Raw genomic sequence first — 19,486 nt, 5'->3', positions numbered from 1 at the left:
TAATGACGTGAACCGAATTAAAACGCGAGCTGATATTCCTGCTTTGACCAGTGGAGGGCAGTATACGCATAGAAGCAATACTGGCTGAAGTTACAAGAAGAAGAAGGAGAAGCGGAAGATATTTTAGCCACAATGTCAAGACGCCTATTTTGCAGTATATGCAGTCCTTCGGTATATGTGAAGCCTTCATATCAACGGTGTGTTTATAAGAGTCCTAGACAGGATATTCTGACATCGGCACAAAGTTTGACCGGACGCCGCTGGACACATGGAAAGCCACTGTCTGAAGACGAAAATGTCCACAATTCAAAGGTAAGTGGCTAATGATAGTGGCTGTCTTCCTAGTCATCTATGCCGCTAAAAAATGACACAGCGCTTAGAAGTAGTAACAATAAGTTAATTAGCTTCGTAGAACATATAGCTAGCAAGCTCCCGTCGCTGGCTGTCATTATAAAGTTCGATACTGTGAAATAAGCAAACTGATGTACGGTGGGTGCAGTGCATCGAAGCTAAGCTACATGTGGTTGTCCATTCATCATAACTTGTATCAAGTTGGTGAAACGGAAGCCGGTGGTAGTAATATTTTTTAAAATCGTAATATAGCAAACAACCGTTATATTCTGGCAGGTTTGCGATTTATATGTTTTTATTTGATTATACTGTAGAATGTATAACCTAATGCATGGCGAATAAACTGTCAAAATATGTTTTCTGAAAGATCGCCAAAACATGTTTGATCTCCCTAGTAATAAGCGAAGTGGTCAGTCATTTACTGTCATTGTGACTCGTCTCATATGAGCTTTAACCTAGGTATAGCAACTGTAACTATCCAATAGTAACTGTCAGTAAGTTGGCTGTCAGATGTTGAGGTATTAGCCTCCACTTATTCTGATCGGTCTTGACTTTCATCGTTCAGGTTCCGCAGACACCAACGTGGGAACCTGTATCAGAAAACCAGCTACCTCCGGTATGGTTTTCCCCATGCATGCTTTACCAAACAACGCGTACCATATTTAAGCCCTGTTCGGTGTGCTGTGACATCTTTCATTGAAATGCAGGTCCACTAGCAGCTTAATCAGTTTGAGACTCATCGGGCTGAAATAAGTTAATGCTCGAAACATTTTGGGAATGTGCTTTTAAGTGATGCAGTTTTCGATATCATCCCAACAGTGGTCATCAATGAATGATGAAAAAGATTGTGAAGATCACATTACAGGCATTTCCAGAGCGACTTGCACGACGTTTTACATAGTACTTACATTGCATCCATTTATAATGTATAAGTACAGCTGAATATATACTGAAGCAATGCACGTCAAGTACCTTGCTCAAGGGTACACCGGCAGTGTCCTACCCAGGAATCGAACCTGTGACCTTTAGGTTACAAGGCCAGTTCCTAACCCATTGGGAGGTGTGACTAATCAAATACAGTATATCCCCTCTATAGCCCACACGAGTGCCCTTAGACTTGGTGGACAAGCTGGAACGCCTGGCCTTGGTTGACTTCAGAAACCAGGAGGCAGTCACCCGCCTGGAGAAAGCCATCCGATTCGCTGACCAGCTCCATGTTGTCAACACGGAGGGGGTTGAACCAATGGAGTCGGTTCTCGAGGACAGGTCAGTGCAGGCATTCACAGGATTTTCTGTCCGCTCCTGTTTGTGTTTTACAACTTGAAAAAGTTTTTGTTTAAATTCTAAGATAAATTAATCTTTGGTATTCCCCCCCCCCCCCCCCCATCACGTCTAAAATGATGGCATCTGATATAAATGTGTGATCTTGTCACTGCAAACCCGGTTTAAGCTGAGAGGCAGTCCTCCAAGGCTTTTCAAGGCAAAAAAAGACTTGGGACAGTACAAAAGCCACTGAAGTTGCTGTCCTGGTCAGTGGTGGTGAAATTGTTTATACTCCTGCTGGACCTGCAGAGCGCTGCACCTGAGAGATGACCGCGTGGAGGAGGGCGACTGCGCCGAACAGCTGCTCCAGCTCTCCAAGACGACTGCAGAGGAGTACTTCGTTGCACCACCAGGTCAGAAATCCAGATCGACAAATTTAGCAATATGGGGTGGGGGTGTGCTAAATGATTTAGGCTCTTAATGGAAGCCATTTCCCTTTCAAATGACTCAAGCTTTTGAGAGCTGAAAGTATTTAAAAGTTCTTGGTCCAAGTTTACTAAGCCTTTTATGGGACTGGTTTAGTACATTCAAAAACCCTAATCAGACAATCTATATTTACGGAAATAAAGGACACCCACATTTAGCACATAGTAAATATCAGTTAGACTTAAAATATAGAGGACTATATATATATATATATATATATATAGAAGACTGAGGAATCGTTTTATTACTTCTTTGGAAATATCTGAGACCCCTCATGTAATTGAGCCATCTATATTTGACAGGTAACATCCCACTCCCAGAGAGAGGAGAGAGAGCTACCATGTTGAAAGACTCCAAAATCTGGACTGAAGAAACAGTGTGAGATTTTTTCAATTGTGACTGGATTTCTAAAAACTTTTTCCAGTTAGCACTGGGCCCTCAATCACCTGCTAATGGAATGCTTTAGCCCTTTACCTGTGACTGGATTTTAACAAGAATTCTGACTCAATAGGAGAATCAACTGGGCGTGAGCACACTAGTCTTCAGTGACTTTTTAAAAGGAAAAATTAAATGCTCTTATTCAAGCTACATAAGTCGTTTTAATAACTGTGCCAGTAAAACAGAAGCAGAATCCTAGCACTTAAGGGGAGGCCCCACCCCTTTTTGCTTGCATGATCTGATGTAATTGAAACTCCTAAAACGTAGCACTGGTGCTACTTCCAGGACCGAGGCAGAGATTCCAATAGCACTGGCAATGCAGGCAGTGCACTGGCAGACACTGAACCGTTTATTTCCTTTCGACTGTGATGCATTTAAATACACGGAGGGTTAACTTAACTACTGCTTGTTTACGGTGCAAGTAATACACAAGCACGTGTGCGCACGCACACGCACGGCAGTGCCTATCACTGCTGAGCTTATCTTTGGGATGGATTGTGTTGGTGTTTGAGAATGACTGGTGCAACAGTTCATGTACCGAAATAAAGAAGAACGTTATGATTCCATCTTTTAATTGAAAAAAAATCAAAATCTGCTTTTATACACAGGCATTACAAGATACAAAGGATGTTTGTAGAATGGGGGTAAACTAGTTAAAATGTTTTGCCTCAATTTAAAACAAATGCGGGGGAGGAGAAGGGGGGAAAGAAAAAAAAAAAAAAAACCGAACTCCATCGCCTAGAAACAGAAGTTTGCACGGTGACCATCCAGAAGGCAGGGCTGTCCTGAAAGGAGGATGTTCAACCGGCTTCCCGTCCGTGAGACGCCCGAGCCCCAACAGCAGCCAGGACTGCAAAGCGGGGTCCTGGAGGTTTGGTGCTCACGCCGTAGTACGCACGGCTGTACTAAGTTCTGCAGAGAGACTTTTCCGCATTCCGATTCCGCATGACATGTGACAACGCGACAGTCGACATGCACTCCAGAGTCACCTCCGCATCCACTTCAAGTTGTACCAGCCAAAGACTCCCAAAAAGAAAAACTCTGACCAAACGGAAGACCCTGTTAACCTTCTATCCTCCATCACTGGTGTCTTTCTGGAACGGTCCTTATACATTTTTTAAAAAATAAAAATAAAAAACAAAAAACCTTTGAGGACAGTCCTGATAATGGAATGTATATTACAGACCGAAATAAAATTTAAACAAAACAAACGGGGGGGAAAAAAAAAAATCTAAAAAAGAAATTTAAAAATCGTAACACGCACGCACACACACACACGGGGGGGGGGAGGGCGGGAGGGGAAAAAAAAAAAGCAACCTCCGGTTCTGGGTTCCTCTTCCTGGAGTTTACCGATAGTGGCGGGGGGGCGGGCTGTGCTGTGGCGGGAGCCGACGAGGGGGGGGGCTATGGCGGGACAAGGGGGGGCTATGGCGGGACAACGAGTGGCGGGGGGCCGACTGGTAGCGAGGGGGCGGGGATCCGCGGCTTTGGTAGGGCGGCGAGTATCGCCCGCGGGACCTGGACCGGGACCGCGAACGGCCCCAGCTGGAGCCCCGCTCCTCGTGGACGCGTATGTACGCCGTCTCGCCCTGAGGAGGGAAAAAAAGAAACGAAAACACGTGACACAAGGCTTCTGAAAACAAGGGCAGGGGACGGGGTCAAGGGGGGGAATCTGTCCTAGGACCTGGCAACCCGCTCTTCACATTCCATTTTCAAACCGTAACGGAAATCTTTTGGCTCAGAGAAGCGGAACTCTCCCATCTTTTTTTAAAATTTTAATTTCAATGTCAAATTTGGCAATAAAAGTGGGACGCACCTTAAGAAAACGTTTTTTTTTTGTGCCCTAACACACAATGGGTGCATTTTAACGTTGTGTGGGTGCTGTGCGGAATTCGTAACGAGGTGGGGTGGGGTGGGGGGGGGGGGGCTCACCTGGTGCGACCGGAACTCGGTCCTGTCGAGGCGACGGAGAGCGTACTCCATATCCTCTCTCCGCAGGAACTCCACCACACCCTCCCCGTCCTGCTGGACGTCCGCGAAGCACACGTCCCCCGCCTCCCTCATGTGATCCTTCAGGTCCTGCCAGCTTCCGGTGGGGGGTAGGCCTGTGGGCGGGGGGGGGGCAGGGAGTTATATTAAGCCTCCTGAGGACAGACTTTCAAAGGGTCTGACTCGCTCCTGCCTTTCATCGGGTTAGATGAGAGGTGCGGCCATCTTGTCCGAGTCTCGAGTTCTCTCTCTCTCTCTCTCTCTCTCCCATTTTTAGAGGTGATGGCAAATGGACAATTTAAAAATAAAAATAAAAACAGTAGTCATGATTTTGTGGGCGCTGTTCCAGTGGCACGCTGGAAAGCACAGCCGCAAAACCAAACCGTACCTGACGGTGTCATTAACAGACGGTTTTACGTAGCCACTCACCGCTCAGTTGTTGAATTTCTATTAAGACTGGGCTGGGCCTGGCCAGTCAGAGGATTTACTGACTGTGGCAGTTACTCATTAAAAAAAGTAGTCTTTGAAAGTGTGTATGATTGTACACACTTTCAAATGCCGCACTGAAAGACTCGTATTACTGGTCTCACCACCTGCTTTTCACAGCAGAACTGGAGGTAAACGGTGGGGGAAACTGGTGGCCTACGCCAGGAGCAAGGACTGTGGACCGCACCGAAGCCGATAGGTCGGTTCAGTGTACTGTAACGTTCAGCAACCCGCCGAAACTAAACACCCTGCCACATACTGTACTTCTGCGGCTTTACAATGTGCATACTCAAGCAGTACAACACATTCACCCCCTCCCCCCCCCTTACTTTCTTGTCAAATGTGGCTAATTTCGTTCAAAAGGCTGTTTTGCTATAAATGATTGGATATGTAACAGTGCAGACGAAAACGCGCCAAAAATTACCTTCCCCCGAATAAAATACATGGGACCTTTTCGCAAACGAAATTTCACGTTTGACGTGCAAGATTTTACGAACAATACTCAAGTTCTTATTAATTTTTACCGAAGCGCGATTTTATTTGCATGAATACAAACAAGCGTGTAAAGGCCTTAAGGTTTGCTGCATTTTCAAACTATTACTGAACAGGATTGGCTTTGGGGCTCCCCCCACCCCCAAGGGTAGGATTAGTCTTAACTGGATTGGGTTCCTCAAGTTCTTAGCACATCAACTCCACACAACACACCGCACGTCTCCACGGTTACCAACTGTGAAAGATAAAACCCTGCTCCAGCCAGGGCCTCGCTGTCCCTCCAGCATGCTAAATAGGACCTGGCTTGGAGGCAAATGCACTGGAGGCCAAGGGGACGGCAATGCTCTGTGGTTGGGTTCAAGCTCAAATGGCAATGAAACCTTGAAGAAAAGGGGGGTGGGGTGGTGGGGGGGGGGGAATTACAGGTAACTGACAACACACCTGAGAGTGGTACTGCAGCAGCACAGCGGTGACCAACCCTGTTCCTGGAGATATGGGGTGCAACATTTTACCTTTTTTTTTTTTTTCCGGCAAAGAGGCAAGCCAATGCACAGCTTGCGGCATCACTCTTTGTCATCCAGAAATCCCCAAACCGGCTTTTCTCCAACCCGCCGGTTTGTGTTCAACAGCGGACAAGTTAGACACTAACGGCACTGTGGAGATCCCGGGTTTCCACCTACCAGTCACTATGACCCGAAACTCAGACCTCCGCGTCGGGGGCCCAAATCTTCCTCTGGGGCCTCCTCCCATGGGGCCACTAAATTTTGAGGCCGAGGACCGGGGGTACTCCACGCGCAGCTTGCAGTCCCCAAATCCGTAGCCGTTCCGCCCGTAGACTGCATCTTCGGCATCCCTGCACAACGGGAGTGGAACCATTTGTTTTTAAAAGTACAAAAACGTAACTGTACACTAAATTCCGTGGTGCATCTACGAGCCTTTAGAACAGCCAGGGTAACACGGTTCTAGTCCATCTACTTCTACGGGAAATTCTACACCCCGACATTGCCCTCTAGGCAGGATTACAGTTTTCTTTGTTTTCTCCTGAACTTGTGCAACGTCTACAGTTCGCCTCTACCAGTGCAGAACTCGCGTTGTGCAAGCTATAGAAGGAAAAAAAAGGTCCTTGCCAAAAAAAAGAAAAAAAAGAATTATTAGTCAAAAGCCAAGGATGAGATGAGGAGCCTTTAAAATAACGTTAGGTAAAGCCACAGCGTCAAAGTTCCTGATAAACCTTAACGCGGGAGGTCTGAACACACACTTAAGTCAAAACAGTGGGGCGAGTGTTGAGCTCACCGCGGATCCTCAAAACGGACGAAGGCGAAGGGGATCGTGCCCCGGTTGTTCTTCAGCTCGATGTCTCGGATCTTCCCGTATTTGAAGAAGAGGTCCTCTATGTCCCTCTCCTGCACGTCCGTCGGAAGGTTCCCCACATAGATCCTCCCATCCGCCATGGCTCTGTCGGGACCTCTCCCTGCAAAACCGAAACAAGAGGAGCTTGAAATAGTGCGTACCCTTCTCCGGTTCTGTCCAAGGAAACAACTGTCCAGCTGAAGGGCTCATCAAACCAAGCAGCCAAGAAACAAAAGTTATAGTTCATCGGAGACAGACCAGCCATCAAGCAACTCACCCTAAGAACAAATAAATCACAACAAATTCAGGTTTGAATGTTGTCAGAATAAAATTACTAGCAACATGCTCCTCTGACCAATACTTATGGAGATTACCCCATTCCCATGGAACTGTGATTTCAGAAACTGTGTGGATTACCTTCTCACATTATTCAGCAAATATTAGCTCTTAAACCGTTCCAGAACACCAAGGCAAAACTCTGGTTATGCAGTGATTATTTATACCATATTTTATTCATGTTCATCCTATCCCTTTCTATGGGTCAAGTGGTGTTTTAGTGGTGATTGACAATTTGCTGGGTTTTCAGTTATTCTGTTTGTTTAACGCGTCCTTACTTGCAAATAACACGGCTTCTCGATTTGACTACCTGGCGCTTAGTCTCAATGAAGCTCTCTCTTTATTGCGACAGGACCTATGTGTCTGAAATAAAGTTAAATTGAATTGAATTGCTAACTATGGAGACAAATGTAAAATCATAGCTCAAGCCAAGTCATTTGGTTTTGACCAAAACTACAATAAACAAAACCGGTTTATTTATACACATCTGAGCACTATGCGAGAACGATTTCCATCATGTTTGTTTCAGTACACAACGTAGCCAGCGCATATACACCATATTGCTGTTAATACTAGATCACACATTAATTACTTCGCTAAATTTCACAATTAATCCCGGCACGTCTTAATTCAATTATTAGCACTACAAATTTAGAAAGAAATGCTCCTAATTTCCTGCGGCGTGATAGGCTAACGTTTGGTAGCCTGTTCTTTAAAAAAAATGTTCGTGAAGAATTCCATGACCATCCCAGTAGTTGGTAACGTTAAGTTAGCTGCATATCAAAATATCTGCTCAAACTTACAAGATAGCTAGGCTAACAACTAAACTAGCCCGATATCCTCTCAATCCATCTACCCAACGGCTAAATTGCTAGCTAGCGTTATCTACGCCGACGATGCTCTCCTATATGGTAAAAGCACATGTACGATTAACTAGCAGTTCAACTCATGATAACGAAATTGTATCAGCATATAATTGCAATAATTGTTAGGTTAGTCTGCATGCTTCCCGCCCTTTTAAAAAGCTTGATGCAAGACACCTTCGGGTTTCGGGTTCAAAGCCAGCAACCTTAGCAATTCTCGCGGATAGCAGCTAGCTAGGCTAGTAACATGTTTGGCTATATAGCAAAAATCGTTAGCCAGCCGCCAGGCCGGGATCGTGTGCTCCGCAATATCAGGCCAAGCGTATTTGGTCAGCTATTCTTTAGCAGGCAAAAAAATCCTGGCTCACATTATAAAAGTATTACTATTTCTATGAGGCTAAAAATCATTTTTACATTTGCACCGATTTAATTTTCCCCATGTTGAGCAAGACCGAAACGTTATGGCTAATGCTACCAACGTAAGTAAGCTAGCGTCAGGTATTCCCTTTGTTGAAATTTCTATCAGTTTAGGTAGCTAGCCAAAGCTATCTGGTTCCGTTCAACGGCCAATCTCTTGCAGTACCTTTATTTGAAAGAGTGCTTGCATTATTATAAATATTACACCCGTACCTGTTGCAATGGTGTGTCTGTAGCTTTTTGCTATGTGTGTATATTTTTGAAAGCCTGTCTTGATTGCTTCTCTCTTTTCCCCCGGAGCAGGAAGTACAAGTATGGCCGCTTTCTCCGTCCTACGAGCCCGCCTCCACAAAGCCAAAGGTCATACAGGGAAACCTCTCCGCTTTGGTTTAGAATGCGCTCAGCCTATAGGCTAAAGCCGTACACCCCTATTCAGCATCAGCTCACGGAGCGCAGATTCACTCCCGAGCCATCGTAACTGTCGAAACTGGACGAGGGTCAGTGTGTGAGTTCAGAAACGCTCAAAAGCTACATGCGAACTGATGAAAAATGGGAGGGCTGGTGCATTTTATTTTTTATTGATTTATTTTTTTGCTCTTTGCTAATTTTTTACACTTTGCTAGTTTGCAGTAACATAGTCCTCGTGACCTTGTGTTTTGGTAATTCTAGATACGTTACTTCTCAGTTAATATGTGACCAACTTCATTGATGGTAGCCAACAAGATGGTCTAGTCAGGTCACTGTCCCAGAAGTTCAGGACACTGAACAGAACGGTTGCAGCCAGATACTCTTTCTGCTCTTTCAGTTTCTTACTGACAGGAGGTTCCAGTTGCTTGTGTGAATTTCCTGAACAGGACAGATTATCCACTGCTGTAGCAATGTCATTGGTTTATTCGTGCCACAGAACTGGTACTGTCGTGTCTAGGAATCAACACGAGGCCCAGGGTTCAATCCCTGGCATCTGATTCTTTTGACCACCATTCCCTGGTCCTCCCCCCATTTGGTTCCCACCCGGTTTTTCCCTCTTTCCGCTGCCTTTCTACAGCGTGCACCACGCGATCCACAAACTCTCTGTGTCATGGTGTTCAGTCCCACCACCTCATCGAGGCGGCGCCCCACTTCTTGTGACATCCCCTCCCGGATGGCTTTGCGGAAGCGGGTGGTCATTATGGGATCTGTCTGTACGTCTCTTTCAGTTTTCAACCTCCACCTGCACAACTGCGTGTGGATGTATGTTGCCGGTGGTTCATTGTCTTTTAAAGGCGGTCCCGTTATGGTCGTTATGTCTGGTCGTGCAGGATACAGGGCTCGCAGAGCAGTCCAAACAACCCCACGCACGTTATCAAACGGCCCACCGTCCACTGCTGGAGTTTGCGCACGGTTTCTGTCAAAGCCAGCCTGCTCAAATATATCCAGCATTGTTTCCATCCCCACAACCTTTCCCAGGAGAGCCTTCAGGTCCCCCACAGCCAAGATCCGGCCTGTCGTCTCCTCCTCCTCGTCTTTGCTTTCTTTTTTCTGACTTGTCTCCTGTTCTGTAATTTGCTATTACTCCTTCCTTCTGATCGCATATTTCCTTATCAAACGTACCACCTTTAGGCTATCTTGTCGCCATTCTCTTAGTTCTTTTCATCAATTTTTCTGAGATTTTCCATCTCCTGTTTACATTTAGGATATATTCCCGCGATTATCTCAGTTTCACTGTGTGGAAACATTTATCTACTGTAAAAGCATTAAGGAGTGTAAAATACAGCATCACTGTCTTTTAGCGTTACAAGCCCGTATAAGACACGAAAGCAGCGACCCCTGGCAACAAAATCATTGTACTGCACAGAACTGAGTAAAGTAAACGTAATGACGTCAGTACATCGCCACGCTATAACGTTTCGCTGCCCTTAAGCGGATTGGCTAATATTTCGTTGCCATAGACGTTATGACAACATTTGGAGAGCATGGCTGCAAAGCGAACTAGGGAGCTCTTGTAGTTCTGCATCCGTTTTTCCATAGCTTGATAGCGAAGAATGGCTATCATCTTCAACCCACGACCTGGGATTTCACATATATGCGTATATTTTACCTTGATATATTGTATGAAGGCTGCACTTGGCAATCTCGGTGAGTTTTAGTCGTTAAAGCAACTTGGTGGACTAATATTAGCTAGTTGGCTAGCATGTTTTGCTTGTCATCGATGTGGCTAGATTCTAAATAAATCGGCTAGATAACCTGAAGTGCTGTCCATATCGTCGTTATATTAATTCAGCCGATAACGATAGTACTGCCTGTGATCCCGAATATTTTCTCTAACGTTAGTTTTTCAGCCAGTCTTTGTCGTGGCCTCTGGACCAAGGGTAACCGCCTTTTTGCAAGGAAACACCTCTGGCATTTCTGTGATTGTCCGTTCCGTTTCACCGTTAAACACAACGGGTATGGTATCTCAACATTTTTGTTTTTTTCAAATTTCAGTCCTCTATTGTCTGGTAGTGTAACCAAGCATGCATATGTCACGCTGTTTAATAATTTAATTTACAAAGGGGACAGAGTCTACAGTACTTTATTTACAAAGGGGTCCTCACCCTATCTACAATGAACATTTCACTGTTTTGGCAGGCCGTCTTCCTCCGCCGTCCTGTGCAGAAGAGGACCCGGGACAATGGATTCTCACCCAGGAAACGGTGGACAAGGTAGTATTTCCTGCCGGTTGCTTCTCCACAAAACTGTGTACCAAAATACAGCAAACCGTTATCGCCCTGCTTTCACATCGGTATTACTCCAGCGGCTTGCTCATGAATTGGTCTCCTTTGACTCTGCCTCCGGTCTTCAGTCCGTAGTGAAGGTGACGCTGAGTCTGAACCGCAGCTTGCAGCTCTGTGGCAATGAGACGGACTGCTGCCCGGAGCCTCTGTGCGTGCAGGAGATTCTGCAGGTGTCCGCGTGCCTGGGTGACGAGCACCGGGCCGCACTGCTGGTTCAGGCCCAGATCTACGCCCTGATTCTTCCCACGGGCCCTCTGTCAGGTGACCTGCCGCCTCAGCTCGAGCGCGAGGTCAAGCAGTTCGTAACTGAAAAGAAACCCTGCGCGATATATTGGCTAATTTATGTTTAGCTCCCCCCCCCCCCCCCCCCACAACACATTGTAACGTTGGTATAAAAACTTTGCAACAATGTTCACAACGTTGGCTTTAATGTGTGTGACGCACATATTGTTTTTGTACCACTGACTGCAAAATAATGTTAATTGATATTAACTGAAAAGCCGTTTTACACTTTTTTTTTTTTTTTTACTTGATGGGATGCTTTTGTTTTTTCCTAGAAAATAAAACTGCCATTCCAAACCAAGCCTACCAGCCACTCGGCCCATGTCCCTGTGATCTGAATGCTGGAGCTTGTGATGTCCGCTGCTGTTGTGACCAGGTATTGGCGCTGTGACACTGTGTGTGACCAAATGGACCTCCTTTTAACCACTGAGAGGAAGCTGCTTGGTTATGAACTAGATTGACATGTCTGTTTGTCCAATTAAGTTTTAGGCCCACGTTCAATACACAGCTATGCATTTTGCACCTTAACTTTGAGTTGCCGGTTTAAGCACGTGGCATATATCGGTCATCGTTGTGTTCGCTGAATGTTGTGTGAGCATAGGAGAAGTGTAACGCATGCTTCACTGTATTTTTAGTGAAATTTTAGGAGAGTTTGTTGTGGTTTCCAAAATGACAATCTAGTCTTCAATCTTTGTGCAGAATTTCTTCCGTATTTTCAATAAAGAGGATGAGGCAGAATCTTCAGAATGTCAGACTTTATTTTCAACCAGTGATGACAAAGCTGAGGTGTCTCTGCAGAGAGTCCTAAAAAACCACCTCAGTTACAATTTCTTTTATTCACTTTTTCAGACTTAACTCCTAATTCCCTCCTTGTGGGTGTTTTCTCTTTCAAGGTTTACAATGGTTTTCCAACTTATCTATTTAATTTACATAAGATGACATTCATTGGTTGGCACTCAATCCTGCTGACTTCATGAAATTACTTGGCTACATTTCTTGGGGAGCTTGGAAGCTCCCCAATACACCCACTCGTGACATTTTAGGTCGCGGACGGTTAAACAACAGTGGTTCTGCTGTGGTGAGTAAAAATAAAAAGTAAAAATATATGGTCATGTGCTCTGATATAGTGATGGGTTTACAAAGGGAGTACAGCAGGTTTTTTATAAATAACGGAATTCGGAATTTTCCAACAAGTTGTTGTCCTGTGTGTAACGCAGCGTGTATCCTTGCCTGTCTCTCTCCCCTTAGGACTGTTCCCCGGACGTTCTGAAGCTGTTCGGAACCCAGTGCCTTCCGGGGGTGTTCGGAGGGAACGTCACTCCCGCCCCCGATTACCAGTGTTCCGCGCAGTCCGCCAGCAACGCGCCTGACTGGTTCCCTTTCCTCTGCGTCACCTCCCCTCCCGAAAACAACCCGTACCTTGGGCTCTTCCACCAGGGACAGACAGTGTGAGTAAAGAGTTTTTACGCAGGCATTCCATACGGCCATTGAGTTCTAGAACGGCATCCTCGCTAAGTCGTCACTGATTGCTTTTGGTCGTTTTTTGCGTTCAGACAGCCACATTTATTTTTGCATTTGCTTTTAACAGAATTCCCAAGCTTGCCTATGTTAATTTACACCTCCCAATGATGGGGGCGGTGTAGTATAATGGTGGGGGAACTGTGTTTTTAATCTAAAGGTTGTAGGTTTGATTGACTTAACCCTGAAAATATATATACCTGAGCAATTCAGGGTAGGGGTACGATGGCAGTATCCCACCTGGGAATCAAACCTATAACCTTTAGATTCACTGGTGGGGTACTGCCATTGTACCCTACCCTGAATTTCTCTGATATATATTCAGCTGTGTATATGAATATAACGTAAAAGGCTGCAAAAATGTCCCTGCTAATGAAGTTGACCCATGCAAACGGTTTGTGTCACTCGGTTCTTAAATTGTTCCCTCTCTGTATTGAACCCGTTCTTACCCGCGTCTTCTTCAGCACGCCCAAACGTAGCGCCTCCTTCCAGGCTCCAGTTCTCACCGCACCGCTGCCCCCTAGTGACTACCGCCAAGGGGACCCCCTCTTCACTGCTCGCGGCCAGTACTTCACCATCCCTCAGGTCAGACACAGTGGTCCTGTATCTGTATAAATATGTATATGCATGTTGATTGTGTGCTGGCTTATCTGTATAAATGTGTATGCATGTTCAGTGTAAGTACGCTGGCTATCCATAATTTTATGTTGCTCTTGAATTAACAAATGGCAGTACTGCACTGGACATTAATTGAAATTTTTTTGTTTGTTTATTTTCCTGCCCCCCCCCAGAGATCCCTGGCTGGCCAGTGTCTCTCCAGAGCCCCTGTGGCGTTTCTGTGGAATTTTGAGACGTACTGCGTGACCCGTCTCCAGTCCTGCCCGACAGGACCCCCCCTGTTCGTCGCTGCCTCGGAGCTGGGTGTCCCCCTAAGGGATGGACTGGGGGGTAGGCTGTGGCTCACTGGTCCTCCTCACCGGCAGGCTCATCGTTAGAACAGGAACCCCTGAAATTATCAATCTGTCAAAATTGCAAATCAGTATCATTCTCCTACTCTGTCAGGAACACTTTGACTCTGAATCCTCATATGGATCTGCAGTTAATTAATTTCCCAGAATCAGTATTTCCAGTTAGTTTGATGGTGTAGAATGCAGTGGAATTAATTTTGGTGTTTTTTCTTAAGTAGGTTATGTATGTGATTTGCAGATTTTCTTCATTCAGGGTAAATTAGAACGTACTGCTTTGCTGCAGCCTGCTTATTTCTGTATCCTTTCTGTGCTTTTAGCTTATTGTTTTTTTATTAAAATGATGGAGGCTGTGTTTGCTGTTTATTGCAGGTATAGTCACTGTCAGCGTGACAGAAATGAGGGCAGGGGATCTGGGCTCCTTTGTGTCTGTCCCTGTCCCAGTGAAGAGCGGCAGTGGGCAGGGCTTCCCTCCAGGTCAGTTTGGAGATCGATTAGTAGGCCTGGGCTTGTGATCATTATGAAAAGTCCACCCACTGCTTGACTGCATAGGATCCTGACTTCTACAGATTTGGCACCAGTTTCCTTGAACCAGTGATGTCCCCCCCACTTCTCCCCCTTTTGTTCAATTCAATTCCAATTCAACTTTATGTGTACAGTGCTTTTTTACAGAGACGGTGTCACAAAGACAGAGATGCTTTACAGTGGGATTTGGGGGAAAAAAAAAAAAAAACAGTCCTGAACCCCCAAAAACCGAGCAATTGAGGTGTAACAAAAAAAAAACTCTCCAGTGGGAAGAAAAACACTGAAAATGGTGGCGAGAAAAAACTCCCTGATGAGAAGAAATCTCGGGAAGAACTCGACTGTAGATGTTGAGCCCGTCCTTCACTGGCTGGCCAGGTGTAATAGTTAGGATAGACTGAATGGTAACAGAAATGTGATTGTGTTTCCGTAGAGCCCCTGTCGGCTGGACCGCCCCAGCTGTGTGAGAATGTGACCGTCGCGCTGAACTACACTTTCTACTGGAGCGGAAACGGCCTCACCAACGTCACTCTCACTCAGACGCTGGCGGACGTGTCGTTGGATCCAAGCGGTGAGCTTAACTTCTCCACTCAGCACTAAAAATGGTTCAGTATGTAAGGAGGGGAAGAAAATTGCATAAAATGACTAATGATTAATTGATTGGTAGTTGATTGATATTGCCTAGCTTGAAAAAAATGAGAAGCTTATTCTTATTGACGGTAATGATCACACTGTATTTTATTTTATTAACATTCATGACTGAGAAGTGGTTGTAAATGAAGTTTTTTTTTTTTTCTCCACAGTCTCCCTGACCGTCCGGTTCTCTGCGAGGTTTGTGAACGGGGACGGAACTGCACAGTCCAATTCTGGCAACCCAGGTCAGCCTGTACTTCTGTCTGTGGGTTTCGGTTTGTCTCGCCTAGAGTGACCTCTGCACGCAAGGCTTCAAGCCCCTAGGTCTGATTCAATAATAGCTCTAAACAAACACTGCTTAAAGTTTTTTGAATTCTCGTTTGGTGTTGGGGAGGGGTCACGTCCTCCCCCTGAGTGCAAACTCCCGGTCTCTGTGTGTTGCAGTACGCCTCGGGGGCAAAACAAGCTCATTCATCACACACACACACACAGAGTTCCTGTTCCATCCCGTTTCCACTTTGCCCCTCCAGGTTATCAGACTGGACTGCCCGTTTTTGGGGGGTCTGTGGATGCTGCCGCCAATGACTCGGCGCCCGTCCGGAGGGTCCCCCTCGGCCTCTGGGAGACAGGTACGGGCGGCCATCTCCATGGAGACGGCAGCCGCGGGGAAATTTTGCACTCGGACTTTGATCCGATCTGCGGCCGGAGAAGCACCAGCTATTGTTCGCCGCTTAAGGGTGCAACCTTTGAGACGGCTCTTCCCGAATGCACCCTGGGTTAAAATAACCCTTTGGTGTGCGCGTGCATAATCATTACTGTGAGCTTGAGGGGTTTGTTTTGTTTTTTTTTTTTTAAACAGGACTTTGTTGTTTGAAGAGCCTGTGTATTGTTTGAGCGATGACCGTTTTTCTTTTTTTCCCCTCTCTCTCGCGTTTCAGTCGGGGAGGGGTTGTGTGCCTCAGCCAGCAGTAGGCCAGTTCTGTTTGGGGAGAACGCGACGGCGGGGTGCCTGGTACCCGTGGGGCTGCTGGACTTGGCCCAGTGCGCCCAGCTCAGGTGAGTCATCGCAAAAAAAAAAAAAAAAAAACGTCAAGAGAAATGGCGGCGAGAATGGCTCTCGTCATTCACAGCGAACAGCAACAATGGCGTTTGCGGGAATCGGGCAGCCGCTGCAGACAGGACTGAATGAACTCTTTGTGCAAATGGAAATCTACCCTTTCATTCATCCGAAACCATATCTAAGCGGGGCTTTCACACCTGACTGTTCATTTCCATAGTCTAACCAAATGTGAGAATGATGTATTGTTTAGTTTTTTTTTTGGTTTGCTTTCACAAAGGCAACAAGAAAAATCAAATGGTCCAGAACCCTGTGGTTGGAAATGTCATTCGATTATTGGTCGAACAGTTGGCGAGAGTGCAACAAAACCCTCGGGATTGTAGAACCAAGCATCTCTGAATAAGGCACTACAGCTGATTATATACATTCTTAAACATCAGCTGTCAAGTTGTCATCTTAGAAGATTTTGCTTGGAGGAGTCATTGACTTCACCAATCAACAGTTTTAAATTCTTAATTTTTTAAATTTTTATTATTATTGTGTGATCAACCCTGAAAGTGTGATTTTGACCAAATTTATTATTTTTTTTTTATTTTTTTATTTTTTTAAATCTTCACAGAGAAACTGTGCGGAGCACTCTGGCTGCTCTGGTGAACGTGACCTACGTCGCCAGAAACGGGAATCCTGATTCCGCCAACCTGGCGGACTGGGTGAACATTACCTGTGAGCTCCTGTCTGTTAAAGTTTGTGTTCACGAATCAGTCATTCAGGACACAGCACACTCATTTTCATGTTCATGAATTATGTTTTTTTTTTTTTTTAATGCAGCGATTCTAAATTCTCATCTAGAATTTAAATCAAACTCTTTAATCACGTACGTTAAACTGACTATTAGAACTGACCCCTCAGCTTGTATACTCAGAATGTGCAGATTCGGGTCACCTGTTGTAATTGGGCTGATTTCGACACGCATGTTCACCCATCCGTCCCGCGGTTGGCACCCCTCTCTGCCGTGCCGCCCGCAGTCGTGCCCGTGAATGCCAGCAATCTGCCGGTCGCCCCCCCCGGCACCTGTACGGGCGTGCCTGCTCACCTGAACATCCACATCGGCAGCACCGCGGCGGGGCAGCCGGGAGCCCAGCTGCAGAGGGAGATCCGGGCCGTGGAGGTCAGGTGAGCGAGCGAGCGAGCGGACTCCGTACCGGGTCACCTGCGTCATCCGCGAACGCTGGCCCACCGTCCTCTAAAGGCTCGTAAAAAAAATCTACTGTGTGCTCTCTATGGAAACCGACTGAGCAGACAAGGCTGTTCTGGCCAGCTACAACATTTGAGCGTGTTTGAACACGTTATTAGCTTCTTCATTAGTCAGTAATCATCAGTAATCATGTTGAATACGGGCATGGTGAATTCCTTTTGCTTTTTGTTTCTTCTCTATGTGAATCCCAGAAATTGTTTTTGCCAAAAGGAAAATTCTGCCTTTATACTGGAGTCTAATTGGCTATTTTTGTTAAGCACGGTGTGTTGAGATATCTCTGAAATGCCTTGTTAGTGTTGACGATGATTGACCATTTCACCATTCTGCCTCGTTTATATAATAATAATAGGGTGAATAATAATAATAATAGTAGTGATCTGAATCATTTTGACTCCCGTTCTCCAGTTTTGCGGTGACAACCTGGGCCATTGAGTGTGGAGGGGGTGACCCTGCCCCCTGTCTGAACTCCGCGGTGACTCAGTCCTTCCCCATTTCGTCTTCGGTCACCTTCATCGACATCCCTGCCCAGACGGCCCCGCCCAAAACCAGGTCACGAGCCGCCTCCCTCAGACACGCCCACTTTCACCATGCAAACGTCTCATTGGGCTTGCTCACCTGTCTGTGTCATCTGTAAAGTGCGGCCAGTTCCATTAGTCAGTCATTCTGTGATTTTTATATTAATTTATTCTTTTTTTTTTCTTGTCTTGTCTTTCAGGTTTCAGATCAATTTCACCGAGTACGACTGTGACAGGAACGATGTCTGCTGGCCACAGCTGGCGTATCCGCTGACTCGGTACTACACAGGTGAGACCTGAATATGCGGTTCACCCCAATCCACAGACCCTCCCCTCAGGTGCCAGTTACCTTTGTTGCTGTTACCTTTCAGGATGGTTACATTGCTCCTCTTGTTAACAAAATGTTAACATATACTGTATATAAAGCATTGTCATGTATAGGTTTGTTTAGTTTATTCATATTGATTATTATTTTATATATAACTGAGAAGGCCAGAGTTATTTTGACTTAATACAACAAAAAAAACCTTAATGTGAACACAGGTAAGCATCTTCTTCCTCTCCGTCTCATCCTCTTCCTCTTTCCCAGGTGAGCCCTACTCGCAGTCCCTCGCCAAAGGCCTGATCCTGGTCTTCTTCTTCATCGCTGCGTCTGTGCTGGGATCGCCATGGAAACAGATCCGCCAGGCGTGGAGCAACGCCTCCCTGTAGACCCCCGCCTTCACACACAGGCTGACGGACCGGCCCCTTCAGCCGGGGGGGGGGGGGGAAGAGAGGGGCCTGTCTCCATAAGACTGTTTGGGCATTTAACATTACTGTACCATGTTCACACATCTTTATGACGAACGGGTGCGAAAGAGGAAAACATGTCCTCTAGTGCCTCTAAGCTTATGACACCATTGCACCTGCACACAAAGGTGAGGTCACTCACTTTCATTGGAAGGGGGGAGACTCTGCCTCTAGCTTGTGTTTTAACAGTGGTGTGTCAGTTTGATTGTGTCAGTGCAATCTAAATCAGCGCTAAGTCTGATCAAAATATGTGTCAGCTTTACTTTTTGAGCGACATAATCCCCTGGCTCAAATGTCTGATGCACTGTTCCATTGACTTCCTTCCTCTCAGGAAATGTTTTTCGTAACTTGAGAATTATTTGAAAATATGCTACCACAACAGAAAAAGACATGGCTTGAGTTTTAATTCAGTTTTGCTCTGTGACTGGATTCCGTCATCCTGGCTTCACTTAGGTCCTCCTCTGGTAAAATGAGAACATTTACATGTAGAACCAATAAACTGCCCCATAATGTTGGCAGCATCATCGTAAAGTATTCATAGAAAGTAGAAATCGTGTTATTGTTTTTTAATGTACCTATTATTTTGGTCAAGGACCCGGATATCCTGTGTGTACAAATAGATGTACATATTGTTGTGTAAATATGTAAATTGCGTTTTATGTTACTTATGCAATTTCTTTTTTTTAATAAAAAAAGTTTTGTTTAAGGTTACCCGTTACTATTGCG

The 19,486-nt window shown here is 45.7% G+C and overlaps 3 protein-coding genes across 3 annotated transcripts; 2 read left to right on the top strand and 1 right to left on the bottom strand.

The window, feature by feature from the left end:
- The first annotated feature begins 58 nt into the window (after window positions 1-58).
- On the top strand, window positions 59-3,240 carry gatc (glutamyl-tRNA amidotransferase subunit C). The gene is made up of 5 exons (XM_035380343.1): window positions 59-312; window positions 917-967; window positions 1,448-1,617; window positions 1,924-2,027; window positions 2,403-3,240. The coding sequence occupies exons 1-5, from the start codon at window positions 133-135 to the stop codon at window positions 2,480-2,482; spliced, it is 585 nt and encodes a 194-aa protein (XP_035236234.1). The 5' UTR covers window positions 59-132; the 3' UTR covers window positions 2,483-3,240.
- On the bottom strand, window positions 3,094-8,832 carry srsf9 (serine and arginine rich splicing factor 9). Its single transcript, XM_035380342.1, has 5 exons — window positions 8,685-8,832; window positions 6,799-6,976; window positions 6,186-6,358; window positions 4,471-4,643; window positions 3,094-4,127 (listed from the first exon to the last, which is right to left on the bottom strand). The coding sequence occupies exons 2-5, from the start codon at window positions 6,954-6,956 to the stop codon at window positions 3,885-3,887; spliced, it is 747 nt and encodes a 248-aa protein (XP_035236233.1). The 5' UTR covers window positions 6,957-6,976; window positions 8,685-8,832; the 3' UTR covers window positions 3,094-3,884.
- A 1,494-nt stretch (window positions 8,833-10,326) lies between these two features.
- Window positions 10,327-19,478, top strand: tctn2 (tectonic family member 2). The gene is made up of 18 exons (XM_035379140.1): window positions 10,327-10,586; window positions 10,782-10,895; window positions 11,079-11,152; window positions 11,293-11,485; window positions 11,782-11,882; window positions 12,755-12,954; window positions 13,489-13,609; window positions 13,816-13,972; window positions 14,362-14,466; window positions 14,945-15,082; window positions 15,315-15,389; window positions 15,675-15,773; window positions 16,083-16,200; window positions 16,821-16,924; window positions 17,227-17,374; window positions 17,862-18,005; window positions 18,172-18,260; window positions 18,561-19,478. The coding sequence occupies exons 1-18, from the start codon at window positions 10,493-10,495 to the stop codon at window positions 18,680-18,682; spliced, it is 2,196 nt and encodes a 731-aa protein (XP_035235031.1). The 5' UTR covers window positions 10,327-10,492; the 3' UTR covers window positions 18,683-19,478.
- The last annotated feature ends 8 nt before the right edge of the window (window positions 19,479-19,486 follow it).

Source organism: Anguilla anguilla, chromosome 10 (assembly GCF_013347855.1).
Source record: "Anguilla anguilla isolate fAngAng1 chromosome 10, fAngAng1.pri, whole genome shotgun sequence".
Taxonomy (NCBI): domain Eukaryota; kingdom Metazoa; phylum Chordata; class Actinopteri; order Anguilliformes; family Anguillidae; genus Anguilla; species Anguilla anguilla.
The sequence above is the reverse complement of the archived record's forward strand: the minus strand, read 5'-3'. Positions and strand labels throughout refer to the sequence as shown.

Coding starts and splice junctions, on each gene's coding strand:
- srsf9 (XM_035380342.1), bottom strand. CDS start 6,956: ATGGCGGATGGGAGGATCTATGTGGGGAACCTTCCGACGGACGTGCAG. Junction 6,359..6,798: donor GTCCGTTTTGAGGATCCGCG/GTGAGCTCAACA, acceptor CCCGTTGTGCAG/GGATGCCGAAGATGCAGTCT. Junction 4,644..6,185: donor GTTTCGGGTCATAGTGACTG/GTAGGTGGAAAC, acceptor CCCCGCCCACAG/GCCTACCCCCCACCGGAAGC.
- gatc (XM_035380343.1), top strand. CDS start 133: ATGTCAAGACGCCTATTTTGCAGTATATGCAGTCCTTCGGTATATGTG. Junction 968..1,447: donor CAGAAAACCAGCTACCTCCG/GTATGGTTTTCC, acceptor TCCCCTCTATAG/CCCACACGAGTGCCCTTAGA. Junction 1,618..1,923: donor GAGTCGGTTCTCGAGGACAG/GTCAGTGCAGGC, acceptor CTGGACCTGCAG/AGCGCTGCACCTGAGAGATG.
- tctn2 (XM_035379140.1), top strand. CDS start 10,493: ATGGCTATCATCTTCAACCCACGACCTGGGATTTCACATATATGCGTA. Junction 11,883..12,754: donor TCCGCTGCTGTTGTGACCAG/GTATTGGCGCTG, acceptor CTCTCCCCTTAG/GACTGTTCCCCGGACGTTCT. Junction 15,083..15,314: donor CGTGTCGTTGGATCCAAGCG/GTGAGCTTAACT, acceptor TTTTCTCCACAG/TCTCCCTGACCGTCCGGTTC.